The sequence below is a fragment of the Periophthalmus magnuspinnatus genome, chromosome 16 (genome assembly GCF_009829125.3).
Source record: "Periophthalmus magnuspinnatus isolate fPerMag1 chromosome 16, fPerMag1.2.pri, whole genome shotgun sequence".
Lineage (NCBI taxonomy): Eukaryota > Metazoa > Chordata > Actinopteri > Gobiiformes > Gobiidae > Periophthalmus > Periophthalmus magnuspinnatus.
The window spans coordinates 17,015,323-17,030,029 of record NC_047141.1 but is presented as its reverse complement, the minus strand read 5'-3'; the positions used below and the strand labels follow the sequence as shown (position 1 = coordinate 17,030,029).

Sequence of the window (14,707 nt, the reverse complement as noted above, 5' to 3'; positions counted from 1 at the left end):
AGAGGAGGGAGAGGAGTGAGGAAGGGGAGAGGGGGGGGGCACGCATATCTACTTCGTGCTGTGTCACACTCTCTCTGTGCCCCGGGCCGATACCAGCCGTCTAGACGTTAGCAAGCTACGTCTCCCGAGGGAGCTAATGCTAATGTGTCTGCTCTTCCCCGCTAACTGTGCCACTCTTTCAAAACGGCCTGTCTACCGCTGCTGCTTCTTCCTCTCCCCTCTCTCTGTCTCTCTATGTGTGTGCATGTAACAAGTGCATATTAGGAAGATTTCAGTGCCTGGGTTGGTGCATTGTTTTACACAAAAAATCTGACATGTTGTGTATAATTAAAAAAGCCTGCACATCTGGTCAGTCACTTGAAACATCTGTTCACCTGTATAGTTGATGAGGAAGTTATGAAACTACTCAGTCAACTAAAAAGCGTTTCTCAGACTGTGGTGTAACCTCTCCTTGGTGTACATTAATTCATTCAACTTATATGGTATCACAAAGCACTTTTCTGTGTAACTATGCTTTTTACATTTTTCTTCATAATCTCAACTCTGGCACTATTTTAAAACTGCCTTTCTGTGATACTTTCTCTCCCCTGTTTGGGTTCTTGTTTTGTCGAAGATAGGCCTAAGTGTAGTCATTCTTGAATTCAGCCTCATACATGTTTGTCATACATGAGTGCCACTATTTTTAAGCTGCCTGTCTGTCTGCTTCCTCTCTCCCCTTCCCTCCTGTTCTGTGTGTATTAATATGTTGGCTATGAATATTCCAGTCAGGTCTAGGCTGTTATATTTTTTAATCTCACTTAGACTTAGCTCAGACCTGATTTTGGACAATTTAATGACTTGTAATACATAATCTAGTGTGTTGGTGAAATGATTTGTTTTCCACTATTTAAAAAAAATACTGGCTTCTGTGTTTCCTCTCCTCTACTTTGTCTCTTCTCTGTGCTCTTGTATGTGTGTGTCTGTGCCAGCCAGGTCGAGGCAGCTCCGGGCCCTTGTTCCTGATCGCGGCACCGTGCCCAGGGGTTACCATGGCGACGCTGTGGCAGCAGACAGTGTGGTGTTGGAGAATGGGTCGGGTGTACTGGTAGACGTGTGTGTATTTGTGCGATTGTGTGTGTATGTGTATGTGTGTGTGTGTGTGTGTGTGTGTGTGTGGGCCTGGTGAGGAGGTGGGCAGCAGCCTGTGAACTGGAGGGACAGGGCCTCACTCAAACTGGACCACTCAAAAGTTGGTTTGACTAAGTGCCATCTTGTTTTCTGGTTTGAATGTGTACTAATCTAAAGACTTTATGTGACTTGTGAGACCGGGGTCACTTATTTGCCAACAAATGTGGTTGTTGGAATACAGAGTAGACATACATTGGAGGCTCCAGAAAGAACATTTAATTTACTCATGGTTACTTTAAAGAGTTTTTCAGCAATTTGTGTGCAATTCTATATTTTAGTCATCTTTAACATTACTGCTGCCTCTATGCAGTCATTAACGTATCAACAATACCAACATTGGCTGTCATAAAAGAAATTTTTGTTCAGCTATATTTTTTGAGGTTAGCATATACCATATAAATTGCTTAAACATCTGGTCACTCCCTCCACCTGTTTAAAATCAATGAAAAATTTAATCTGAAACTAAATTGTCAGGAAATATTCAACACCTGTACACACCAATCTGCTCACATTATCTTTACACGGGTGTTAAGTGACTTGCCTATTGACATTGTTTTGCAGTGTTGGCTTGCACTTAGAGTTCCCAAAGTTTCAGGAAGCACTCTGGCCTGAGAAAGGGTACTTTTGGGGCCAAACTCAAGTCCCCAGCAACTAAATTTAGTCTTGAGTTCAAAGGTTCCTGGGAAAAGTTCTTGCAGTAAAAACAGGGCTTAGCTTTGCACTTGCAGAACTTCCTTCCCCCCTTGGTTCATTTCACACTAAAGTGCATTTTTGATTGCCAGGTGTGGCTGTGAGAGTTTCCCCTCTCTCTCCTCTCAGCTCCGACTCTCTCTCTCATGCAGCCCTAGACCCAAGCAGGAAACAGGAAATGACTAGGGAGGATACAGGCCAGCTGGAAGGCTTGTTGTGATTGAGTCAAATAATGAAAAAGATGATGGGTGGGTGCATCACACAGTATTAAGTCTCATTAAAACCAAAAGTTAGCCAAATTGCTGATTGGGTGGACTTCTGCAATGTATTGATTCATTGTTCAAACACAGATTAGCAAAGATTCTGCCCAGACTCATTCTCTAATTTAAATTGATTTTGGGCATATCTGTGTATTTATTTCTGAACTAGAAAATGTAACATTGAATTCATGACTAACCATGTTGTACTGTCCTACTCCCAACTTCTAAAAGGTATTGTTGGATACTTCTACTACTACCCTAAAGTATGAAACTAAGTAACAAAACAAAAGTGTGAACAAAATATAGATATTTACAGCTCATTATTCAACATTTCCCATAAGGTTTTCATTAAGACACACCTCTAAAGTGTATCGTTTTAATCACCCCACCTACTCATGCATATTTAGTTCCCTGCCTTTCCAACAACATAACTGCATTATATTTCTGCATTGCTATCCCCTCTACTGTCTTTCCCATTTTGTTTTGCCTGTCAGCTCTTGCAGCGGCCTTCTGTTCATAAACTGCTGCCTTAGCTGTGGGCCCTGCTCTGCTCTGCTCAGCTCCACTCCGCTGTGAGGAATGGTAATAAGTGAAGCTCCTCTCTCTCTCTCTCTCTCTCTCTATCTTTCTCTTGCTCTCTTTCTCTCTCCTCTCTCCTCTCTCCAGCCTGAGAGCTGATAGGCATTTCCTCTGCTTGTGGGAGCGCTCTCCTACTCTGCATTAGCAACAACAGCCAGCAGCCTGCTCCCCACACGCCCCGCGCCTCCGTCAGCACAGTCTGTCAGATGTGAACCAGACATAGTCCAACCGGGGTGTGAGTGCAGTCAATGCATTCGGGCCATTTTCTGTGAACACTGGAATATTATAGTGCAAAGTTAGTGTTCGATCATTACTACCTACTAGGAAAAGTATAAAGTGAGGAGTGCTATTACTGCAATGGCAAAGGTGTCTTGTCATCTCTCTTGAAATCTGGATCCCCACAGGGCCATTGGAGCTCAAATATTTTTTTACTGCAAGAAGTAGTGAAAGTAGTGAGACAACCCTATCCACCCTGTCCAATCACATTCCTTGTTGTTTAGAGAAAAGTTATGTATATTGTGTATTATAATCAGGTAATTGTATTGATTATTTCTATATATTTGAGTTGTTGTTGTGAATTAACCCAGAAAGTATCATGCCAACACACTGCGCCGTTTGCGATCCACGGCCTATGCATTTGATCATGTGACGTGGTAACTGGCATTTGATTGGTCAGTTTCTTTTCAGTTGCAGGTCGGCTGAACTGCGTGACCTGCCCCCCCACCCCCATTCCCCACCCCCTCACCTCCACCTCACACACATGAACTCATAATACGCGCACACTTGTATAGACAAACATGGGTCAAAGGCTTGTCATGGGGTCAGGCTCTCCCGGCTGTTTACTTTCACTGTTTGTCTCTTTGAAATGGTCGTTGGGATGAGCTACTGCTGCTGTTGTTGTATGCGGCTAATGGTTTTATGGTTTTATAGCCCTTTTGGAGCATTCAAGTTGATGCACTCGGAATGCAGAGTTAGGTTTTAGCACTAATCATGTAGACAGAGTTGGATGCCGTACAATCAGAAGTGTTTTGATAGGTTTCAGTTACCGATGAATACCTTTTGCTCACTTAGCTCTTATAATTGCCCAAATGTTTCTTTGGTTTGCACTAGAAAAATGGGCTTAAAAGGCTTTTGTGCTTGCTATTGATACTAATTTCAGAGTTTAATGTAACTGGTACCTAAACAGTATTAAAGAAATTGAATGTAGTTTGTAGTAGCAAGTCAGGACGCATGCTTTATGGTAGGGATTGTAACTAGGAGAGACAGTAGCGGAATTGTTTGCTGTGGGTTTTGCTGCACAACTTCTTTCATTTAAGTTATTTAAATGAATTTTTGCTACATGCAATATATGCAATTAAATGCGAACACTTGGCTTGCAACTTCTGAATATCATTACCATAAGAAACCATAAATTATATTTGCGAGTTTGCTACATGGCCAATGAATTATGCATCAATAACAATTATATTTAAGTGTCTAGTGATGTGATAGTAGGATGTGTGCCTTTAGTACAAATTACCTATAGCTCTATACACCCATTGCGTTCTTGTCAGATTGTTGCGTAATAGCTATATTTTAAGCAGAAGCCACTTAATCTCTGCTTAAATCTCTACTTAAATCATGGAGCAGGTTTTCTTGCCGGTGCAGCTGAACAGAAGAAGGCTGACCTTTATGCAGGCAGACATGATAATCCCGCGCTGTCACCAACTTCAAGTAAACCTTGTTTGAGAAAGCGGCTCGTAAGTCCGACTCACATCCTGTCGACGCATTTCTCTCTGTGTTCTTCAGGTCCAACCACTTTAATGATTGTCTGCTGCGGCTGCTTTGGTCTCACGGTGTAGTCAGGATCAAGGTTAGGGCATTACTCAGACTAATATTAGACCAATAGCAAGGGAGCACAAGTCAAAACAATGATCAGGGTATGATCCATGAGAGAAGATAGCTGGGGAATTATTGAGAAATAAGAAACAGTTCACATTTTGCACTTGTGACAAACTGCTGTACAGTTTTCAAAGCATGTTATTTGTATATGTAATTGTTTTTATTAATTAATGAACATTAAATAACTTGTTAAGTGCACATTAAGTGACAAATAATATTCCTATAGAAGTAATATTGAAGAGTTGGTATAGTTATTGCAACTTTCTTCAAAACTGCCCAAAAAAGGAAATTACTAGTGTTGTCAAAAGTATCAAAAATCAGATACTACTTGATACTAAAGCTAGTATCAAAACTAGTTACTCATTTGAGCAGGACAAAAATGAACCTTTCCTGAAAAGCTTTAGAATGATCTTGAGATGTATCAGAACAAGTATTAGCCCACATAGACCAGTATACGACCATGGACTACCATGGAACCTGCCTGGACCACTGAGAGATTACATAGATATAAGGCCACATGGGAATATACTAAAAAATGTACTAAAATTTTTTATTATCATTGTGGAATCAGGATTGAGTCTATTCCTTAATATTGAAGTCAAGTTTGATATTTTAGTATCGTGACAACATTAGTACAGATAATGGCTATAGTAGTGTAAAGCAGTGGTCACTTGGATGTCATTTATATAAACTCGATGGCCTCTCTCCTCTGTCCCCAACATACAAAAGCTCATGGACTGCTGGCTCACGGTGCACATGCCGGATCCTGCTGAAGGAAGTGAGCTGCAGACGCCCGCCTCATATTGTTTTGACAAGTGGATTAGTGTTGTAATAACATCAGGCTGGTGGTGCTGGTAAAGCAGACTGCCAGCACACTCTGTTCCTCTGCACTGGGCCTGAACACCGCTGTACACCGTGTGCTTCTCGGCCCGAACGCAGCACTTCCTTTTTCCTTCCGCTTACTGCAAACTATGACGCTCTGAACTTTCACGTTAGGAGGTTGGCCTGTGCTCAAGGGCTTCCAGTGGTCTTCAGATGCAGAAAGTGAAAGTAAAAATCCCATTAAATGCATTTTGTTTTTTTTAAAGTGATAAAGGGAGGTTAATATTGTGGTTTGCTTAGTAAGAACATGAGCAGTTTGGACATTAGCAAACAACAAGAGAAGTGGTTACAAGATGATATTTGGCTTTTCCGGTACCACCAGGTCTAAGATGGATTAAATAATGCCTAAATCAGAGATACAATGGTCTAAATGAAACCAGACCAGGTCTAAAATGAGACTAAAGGAGGACAAATCCATTGGGCTAATCAATTTGTCTCTAGTTTAAACAAAAACTCAAACAGCCGATGGCCCCATGTTGTGTACGTAGTCCCACCTGCAGTACATGTACCACAGTTTGAGAAACGCTGAACTAGAGCATAACAGTGCATTTTATTACTCCTGCGGCCCCATAGAGCATTTTAAAGTGTTGGATCAATTACCGGTAATTCATCTCAGAAATATAGCTCTCCAACTGTATGACCGTGAGACACTTTCTATGCTGTCACAATAAACCTGTGAAAATATTGTCTTTCCTCACAAATATTCTAGTAAACTTGAAGTATGCTTTTAGGAAATATCTTCTGAGACATTTAATCCTTTGAAAAACTTTGTCTTGTAACTCAAAGTATTTCCTCCTGCGTCTGTAGCCCTGAGCAGCAGCAGTCCTGCACTCTCCATTTCCCAGAATGCTGCTCTCTGAATGTAAGCCTCCGTGGGTCCCCTCCCTGTGGTTTCTGTGGTTAGCACAAGCCAAGGCCGGTCCCAGATGCCTCTTGTCCCAGGACGAAAGCATGTTTTCCCCCTTTCACATGGACTTTGGATGATTTAGTTAAACTCTGGAGGTGATATGTAAAGTTATATGGAACAAAACAAGAAAAATGCATTGTTCTGGAAAACTTTTATTGTGAAATGTTGATGTTAGTGGAGAAACATTGGTCGTTACAGTTTATTTTATGAAAAGGGAGCATTGTTTGTGCCTATGAAGTTTCATTTGGGAAGTGAGAGCCCTTTAGTGGTTTGTGTCCATGTAATTACTACTTGGCATTACAGCTTTCTCTTCCCTGTTTTGGGTTTCTGCTGATGTCGACACAATTCACATTCGGTTCTACTTGGATTGATTTCTGACAAACTTGTTGGTGACTTTGAAATGAGGCCACATTACGGCTCATTGAGACACAGACTCCCAGTTGGTTTTGCATTTTACCTGGGCTTGAATCTTGGCAATCCTCCCCAACATTTGTTCTACTGGGCTTTTTTTTTTTTTACTGCTTTCTTCACATCTTTTTTCCACTTTGCAATTGAAAATCAAGCAGCATTTAGCTTCAAACACAGGCATTTTTCCCCACCCACTTTTCCTATTGTTCATTCTCCATTTGCTTTGTTTGATTGAACCAATCAGGTGGAGTTAACCAATCACTGTGAAGTGTGACATGAAACGACATGACTTTAGTTACCACTTAATGCATTGTAACATCATTTGGATTGTGATCTTGGCTCTAAAACATTATGATATCTTTTTTTTTTTTTTGGCATATCGCCGGCCCCTACATCCCATAACTCCGGTTGTTAGCGCTGGTTAGTTTTACTGGCTTGGGTTTCGCTCTCCTCCATATTTTCCTTTCTATTTGGTTTGGCCTCCTTCTTCACGAGGCGTACCCCACCAGTCCCCTGTGGCTTCTGCTGCGGTGGAGAGGGTTTGGGTGGATTTCGGCACTGGCTCCACATTAACTCGGCCTAAAGCTGACAAATAAGCCTGCCAGGATTATTATAGGCCCGGGCAGTGGGGATAGGCCCGGCTTCGGTCGACTTTGGTATTTCAAATAGGGACTTTCTGGTGGGAATGAAGAGGCTGAATCACTGGCTAGCCCTTGGTTTGATCCTCCAGGTTTTGTAAGAGCGCTTAAAGGTTTATTGGGCAAGTCTATTAGTTTTCCAATTGAAAGTTATCGGGAAATATTGTGAAATTGTTCCGTTTGCCTGTTGAGTGAAATTCTATTCCGAAAACTTACCAAGTCAAACCAACACTAAATGTCTTCACAGAAAACTCGCTGTATGCAATGCTCTTCTTCTGGTGAGGTTCTTCCATGGTCATGTTTACACTGCAATCCTTCATGCTTTCACTAGATGGCACTAATAAATGATTTGATCCAAACTAATACAAAATGGTTTTACCCCAGATTCCCTTCCGTGTACAGCTCATTTTGGTCCTATTAAGGAATAATAGCGGAAGGGAATTGAAAGTCTACAATTCAATAGTCTCTGTCTACCAGTGTTTTTGTTTTTTATGTCGACAATCTTTTTTTCTTGTTTTAATCGCCAGCACTAATAGTTTTAATTCAAAGATTGCCCTTCAAAATGTTACTTGTTTTGTCTATTAAATCGTTTCAAAATTGAGGCATTCCAGCTGAAATGGATGACTGTACATTGTGCTACGTGGTCGTACACTTAAGCAGACAATGAACACACAGACACACACACACAGACACACACACATATGCACACTCTCTCCAAAATGAGTGCGTGTCCCGGATAGTGACTCAGAGGCAGAGGTCACAGCCAGTGCCAGACTAGACAAGGTCAAGACTCCAGCTTCAGACCAACTGCAACAACAAAAGACGCTCTGACAGAAGCACAGAGAGAGAAAGAGAGAGATAGATAGAAGGGGATGAGGGAAGGACAGTGGGCGAGTGAGGAGGAGAGGTGGGAGAGAGTGGACATCCAGAGTTCAAATAGTCAGACTAAGGAGAGAAGCGGGAGAGAGAGAGAAAAGGAGAAGTGCAGAGGAGGGCAAGCAGATAGAGATACAAGGGTCGAAGCTGCTCTGATGTGCAAATCTGGCTTTATACATTAAAATTGAAAATGGTTCACAAGATCAGATACAGTAGGGAGATATAATGATGAAGTCAGAGGCACTGAACATAGCTATAACTGACTATTCCCCATACGCAATTTCTCAAGCAGAAAATTTTCATTATATTGTAGTGTGTATGTTTGTTACCATATATTTGTGGAGAAACCATTGTACATGTTTAAAATATCATCAAAAACTGAGTAAAAACCAAAACTTTTATCCAATTCATGATTTTTGAACTATAAAGAAAATCACTTAATCAGACAGACATATGACAGATGAGCACTAGACACTGGGGTCAGACAGGACGTTACAGTGCACATTGTGTCTCCTCTCTCGTCCCAGATCCATGCTTGTCCCGGGACAGTCCTGGTCTGAGTGAGACAGACACAGCCTGCATTCAGTGGCCTTACAAAGACACCACTGTCACTGCAGACAACAACTCATCTTTTAAAGAGTTTGGACATTTCTCATGTGCTCTCTCAAAGCTAGACTTGTATACAGCTTTAGTACAGAGACATGGGTGAAGTCTGGTCTGTGCTACCCCCTACTGGTCGAGGCTTGTCATAACCAGTTAAAATAAAACTTATAACATCCCAGTTCTCTACAAAGCTAATCATGTCAGATTTATTGTACCAATATGTATATGACAGTTGTGGGTATAATACAGTGCAATATGTGCTTCTTTTTTGGGGTTTTCATAGTAGCTCGAACATTTTGATGTTTTTCAAAGATACAATCAACCAAATTCATTAAGTGGTTGACTATTTGTGTCTTTTTTCACGGCTAATTAAACTCAATTGTTTGTATATACACTGTTATTAGTCAACCATAACAGAAGTCTATGAAACTATTAGAAATGTATAAATACCTTTTCGATCCTCTCAGGCATAATGTGCACATAAATTGGTTTATCCTTGTGATATTTGATCCTAACCCTAAGTTGTATTTTTCTCTGTGTTTCAGCTGAACTGGAGTTTGTTCAGATCGTCATCATTATCGTGGTGATGACAGTGATGGTGGTGGTCATCATCTGTCTGCTGAACCACTACAAACTGTCCACCTGGTCCTTCATCAGCCGACAGAGCCAGGGGCGGAGGCACGACCACGCAATGCAGCAGGTACTTATAGCAATAAACTAGTGTTGTTAAGATAGCACTTTCATTACGTCACCATGTGGTCTTATACTTGTTCTGATAAAGATCATGCTAACTCATCAAGTATTCAAGAAAAGTCCTATTTTCCCTTATGTATGGGATTGTTTTAGTATAAGTAGTTGCTCAGATTAGTAGGTTTGATACTTGTTTTAATATTGATTTGTATATGATTTCAACAACACCAAACACAAGCAACATTGAACGATGTGTGAGGGCATCACGCAGGCATTACAGAGATTAACACCAGCCACCAGCTTCTAAATACTATTAACACAAGCTGCTGAAAACATCTGATCAATCAAATCAGTTTTTCTAGCAGTTGCAGCAAATATAACTGGCAGTTCGCTCAACAGTACATTTTACCGTTGTGTCCTTGGGCAAGACACCCCCTTCCATTTTCTGTGTACACAAGCATATGAATGCATGCAAGTGTAAATGTGATGTAACTACTGTAATTCCATATAATCTGACCCACTTATAGTTAGCATAACAAAGTGCGTCAGTCTTATTTCTTTTTATTCTCTGTAACCCACATTGTAAGACTTATGTTTAGCTTTTTAATTTACATCGCCCTTTATTTAACTGGTGCCTTTAGGGGTTGTTAGGTGGGCTGTGACAAAAATGCTTAATTTAACTTAAAATATTTGTACAATTAGAAATTATTGTTGAGAAACCATGTTCAGTTTGCGTTGTGGCTGCACAATATATTGTTGAATTGAATTGATTTGCTCCTGGAATTGTTTACAATGAGCACACTACTACTCATCCTACTTTTTAAACATATATCACATATTCAATTAAACTTCCAATACTTTTCAGAAAAATCTACTAGATTTATTTCCAAAATTGTGCAGCCCTAGTTCACAACCACTTGTCCAGAAAAACATGTGTCAAGCCTAAAAAAAGGCTTTAAACAACCACTGACAAACACATTTCATCTCGTATAAAAGCCTTGTATTGGACATTCTGTACTTCACCAGTCCCAACTATATTTCTGATGAAAACTTGCCTTAACTCCTGTCTTCGTGGTAGACACACAAACACTCTTATTGTCCTCACATTCGGAGTATTTAGAACCTGGCAGCGTCTTACTTCCTGCATCAAATGAAAACTGCGTGTCCCTTCATCATCTGTTCGTACGGTCTGTCCCAGAGCAGCCATTGTGATCTCTCTTTATTTCTGAGGCAGGACAAACATAGCACCTCTTCTGCTCGTCCCATTGCCGCTGGGCTGAATGAAAACCTTTATCTCGCCCCTCATGTCCCAGATTTGGAGAGGCAGCAGTATTTTATGTTTTCTTCAATAGCAGATGCAGCCCCTTGATGTTTAATTCACGAACACAGTCTAGACAGACGTGTCAAAATGTGATAAAATGTGCACTGTGCATTTACGTACAAAGGTTTACAAGTGTATAAATAAAACACACTTTCTGTACAATTTTAAAGCCATCCACCTGATTTCTTCCCATGTATCATTGTTGATCTTGCCCCATTACAAATGTATTGTATAAGCAGCATTTTATTGTCCATGATAGTTGTTAGCATTACCGTGATGGCAAAACTCCACTGTGGTCTCTGAAAGTTGTGAAAAGCGCTTATAAACTCATTGCTGTGAGTAATTAGAATGCTCTGAATGCTAAGATAAGTGAGGAAAAACTTTGAACTACTGCATATCGGTTAAAATGTTCTGTTTAGTTCTGTTTTTCACATTTTAAGGCAGTAAAAATAAGGTACAGTGCCTTTAAGATCTGATGGTATGCCATCCTTAACTTCTTAATAGAACTGACAGTGTATAGTGCTGTGGTAAAAACTGTCCTGGCATCTACACATTCTGGGGAACAATTTTAACTAAATAAGCCACAAAACCCGACCTATGCACATATATGGTAGTTAGTTAACATAATGTATAATGTTAAGAAATTGTTATTTTGTAAAAAAAAAAAAAACTAAGTGAAATTCATTATTACCAAGGTAACTTATACAACTGAAAGGGGTCTTGAAAACATCATCAAGACAAGCTGACATCAATAAAATGTTTTCTTACTATGTAAGACTATGTAAAAAAACAAAAAAACTATAATATTCTAAAACTACAAGAAAAATGTATTGTTATAAAAAAAAAAAGAAGCTTGGAACAAGTTGTTGGGGTGTTCATTTCTGGAAGATACTAGCTCTAGCTCAAATTATGCAGCCGCTAACCTCTGTGTCACCTCCTTTTCATCTGTGCTGCGGCTCTTTGCATAATTCCAGCTTTGATTGGAGGGTAAAGTGGCCACACAAAGCCTAAATAAATAAATAAATCACAAAATGTATGTTGCTTATGTAGAGTCAGAAAGCTACAAAGCAACTGTGCGGTAAAACAACAGCCGCTGCCCTTTTGCTCCTAACAGATCCATACAAAGACGCCACTGCAGTGTTTTGTTCCTCTGTTTCATGTTCCTTTGTGCTATATTTCGCAGCTAAATGTTGTTGACTGTGGCGTCTTATGAAAGTTCCCAAAGTCAAATGTAGACAAAAGGAAGCGGGCAATTATTTTGATGTCAGTTTTTTCTTTGTTGTGTCTCCTTTCGACACCAAAAACACGGCACAATTTCATTTTGCATCCGGGCTTGTTTTTTTATCTTTTGTCTGCTCATTAAGTTGTTATTTTTCAGCCCCCTCCTTTTCCCTTTTTATTCTGCAAAGGAAGAAAGTTATTTTGATTTTTTTTTTTTTTTTTTTTTTATCAGACGCTTTTTGGTCTCGCACATCAAAACGGCATCCCAGACTTGCAGACATCAAAGCCAGGAGATCCACACTGCTATTAGCAGCAACGGGTTTCCACATTAATTTAGGCAGTAGATATACACTTAACCATCGAAGTTTACTGATCACTTGGTCTGCGTCAAAAACAGCAGCTTATCGTATTTGTTAACATGGCTAGCGATTACAGATCAAACATGGACTTATCTTTACATGCTTTGGTCAGGTAACAGTGATATAAGTGTGTATATTTGAATTCATGTGTATTTTGTTCACAGGATGGGTGTCTGTGGCCTTCTGACAGCGGCTCTCGACAAGGAGCTTCAGAGGTAAGACCCACGCTGATATGGAGACTATCGGGCAGATCTGAACAGGGGTGTAACTCAGTTGGAAATTATGAAATAATTAATAACATATTGTGACTTGCTTACCAATGAGTTAGACTTGCCAGAAAACTACTCAATGGATAAAATGTTGCTAGAGGTATAATTTTGAAAACAAAATTTATCAAAAATTCAAATATTAAGTAAAGCATAATACAGGAAGTTAAAAATGACTCATATTTATTTATTTTTTATTTAAATTTATTCCTGCAAACCATCAAAAAGAAAGACGTGAATGAAGTTTTACTAGTTAACTTAGTGAAACAGACTTTTTATTTGCCTTAAAAATTTCATCTAATTTTTTCCTGTGATATGTACATAACACGGCATCATTGTCATCCCAACTTAAATTGTGTGAAATGGCTTCTTCAAGACTAAAATCATGATTATAAGTTTATTAAATGCTTAAAACTCTAACAACTTTACCTGCCATTAACGTTTTAAGATAAAATTTTAAAATGTAATGTAAGGTAATGAAAAAAAATCACAGAAAAAGAGCTAAAAAAGATTATATATATCATTGCACTTAAAAAATAAAACTTCACAGAGTATGAAATTCGCTATTACCCAACGTGTGTTTTAGCTCCAGGAGAGAGACTACTTTAATTTACTGCTTCCTCCCCGAAACAAGTCTCATAAGTGTGATATTTTTTCAACCCGCTGGAGATGTTTTCCTCCATCTCTCCACTCGTTATTACACATTTCGCCCCGGGCCATTTGTATTTTAAGAGAGTTTCCTGCTTCCTGTTTGGTGCCATAAACTAAATGAACTCGGAACACCATAACACAGACAGGAGGAGGTCTTTTGCTCAATGTGCTGCAACAAGACAACCCTTAAAAATGACGGTATGTGGCAACTACTCATCAATAAGTTTTACTGGCTAATGTTGCCTATTTGAAATGCAGTGGAGAGGAGAAGAAATGTACAAATGTAGGGAGTAAAATGGTTCTTTGTGTGCTTTGTTTGCAGCTTAGTGCCTGGTGCATTATCTTTAGTAATTGCTATGTGGTTTCCATTGCGCAGTCCAATGCTCAAAGATCATAACATTTGTATTCATAAGCTTCTAAATATTTGATCTTGACAGAAATTGAGCCATGGAAGATGGAATGGGTATGGCTGGCTGGCACCGAATCGCAAATATGGCAACTCTCCAAAGATGGCAAATGGGCAGTAACCAATGCAGCCAAGAAATACTGGAAAAAAGCTTGTTACGTTGTTAAATATCAGATGTTGAATCATGTAGGCAGGGCTGGGTATGTCTGGATGGCACCAGACCTGGATCTACAGAGGTACAAAAGGTTGCATTGGAACCTCATTTGAAAGTGTTTGCACCCTCCTATTAGGCAGGTAAAATAATAACATTTAAAGGAAGAGCATTGTCTTTGCTCTTGGCCCGGATGGAAGTATTAAAATGTTATGCCAATGTGCCTTTGAGTGTGTAAAATGCACAAATGTTAGCTAAACTGTCAGTTTGTTTAAAAAAAAATCTATATTCAAAGGCAACCAGGCAAAACATCATAACATTTTGTATTTCTAAGCTTGTAAACATTAAAGCCATGTAAGATAAGAGAAGTCTGGCAAATCTGGCAACCCCCCTAAGACTGCAAATGTGCACCCTCACATTCAGCCAATAATGACAACAATTAAACTATGTAGTGTTGGGTGATTGGCTGGCACTATATAGTAAAACAACAATCTGGCTATGTTCCCTAGAGTGCCATAGATGTACCCCAGTGACCAAAAATGACAGAAAAAAGGCTAGATTTGGATAATGGCAGATAGAGCAGATGGCGAATCTTATGAAGAAGTATGCTCTTTGGGAAAACTAGAAGGGGCACTCAGGAAAACATGACAAAACACAATAGTCTGTTAAGGTAAAAAGTTTGGCAGGGAGCACTTTGTGTGAACCTTTATCCAAGCCAATTAATGTGGTTTGTTTTGCTGCCCTTTTGCCT

At 39.7% G+C, this 14,707-nt stretch overlaps 1 protein-coding gene across 2 annotated transcripts in view; it reads left to right on the top strand.

Moving 5' to 3' along the window:
- LOC117383380 (low-density lipoprotein receptor class A domain-containing protein 4-like) overlaps positions 1 to 14,707 on the top strand; it is a 288,281-nt gene that overhangs the window by 265,386 nt on the left and 8,188 nt on the right. For both annotated transcript variants that reach the window (XM_033980548.2, XM_033980549.2), the window contains 2 exons: positions 9,437 to 9,591; positions 12,647 to 12,697. In XM_033980548.2, the coding sequence (XP_033836439.1) occupies positions 9,437 to 9,591; positions 12,647 to 12,697 (206 nt within the window). The remainder of the gene's footprint in view (positions 1 to 9,436; positions 9,592 to 12,646; positions 12,698 to 14,707) is intronic.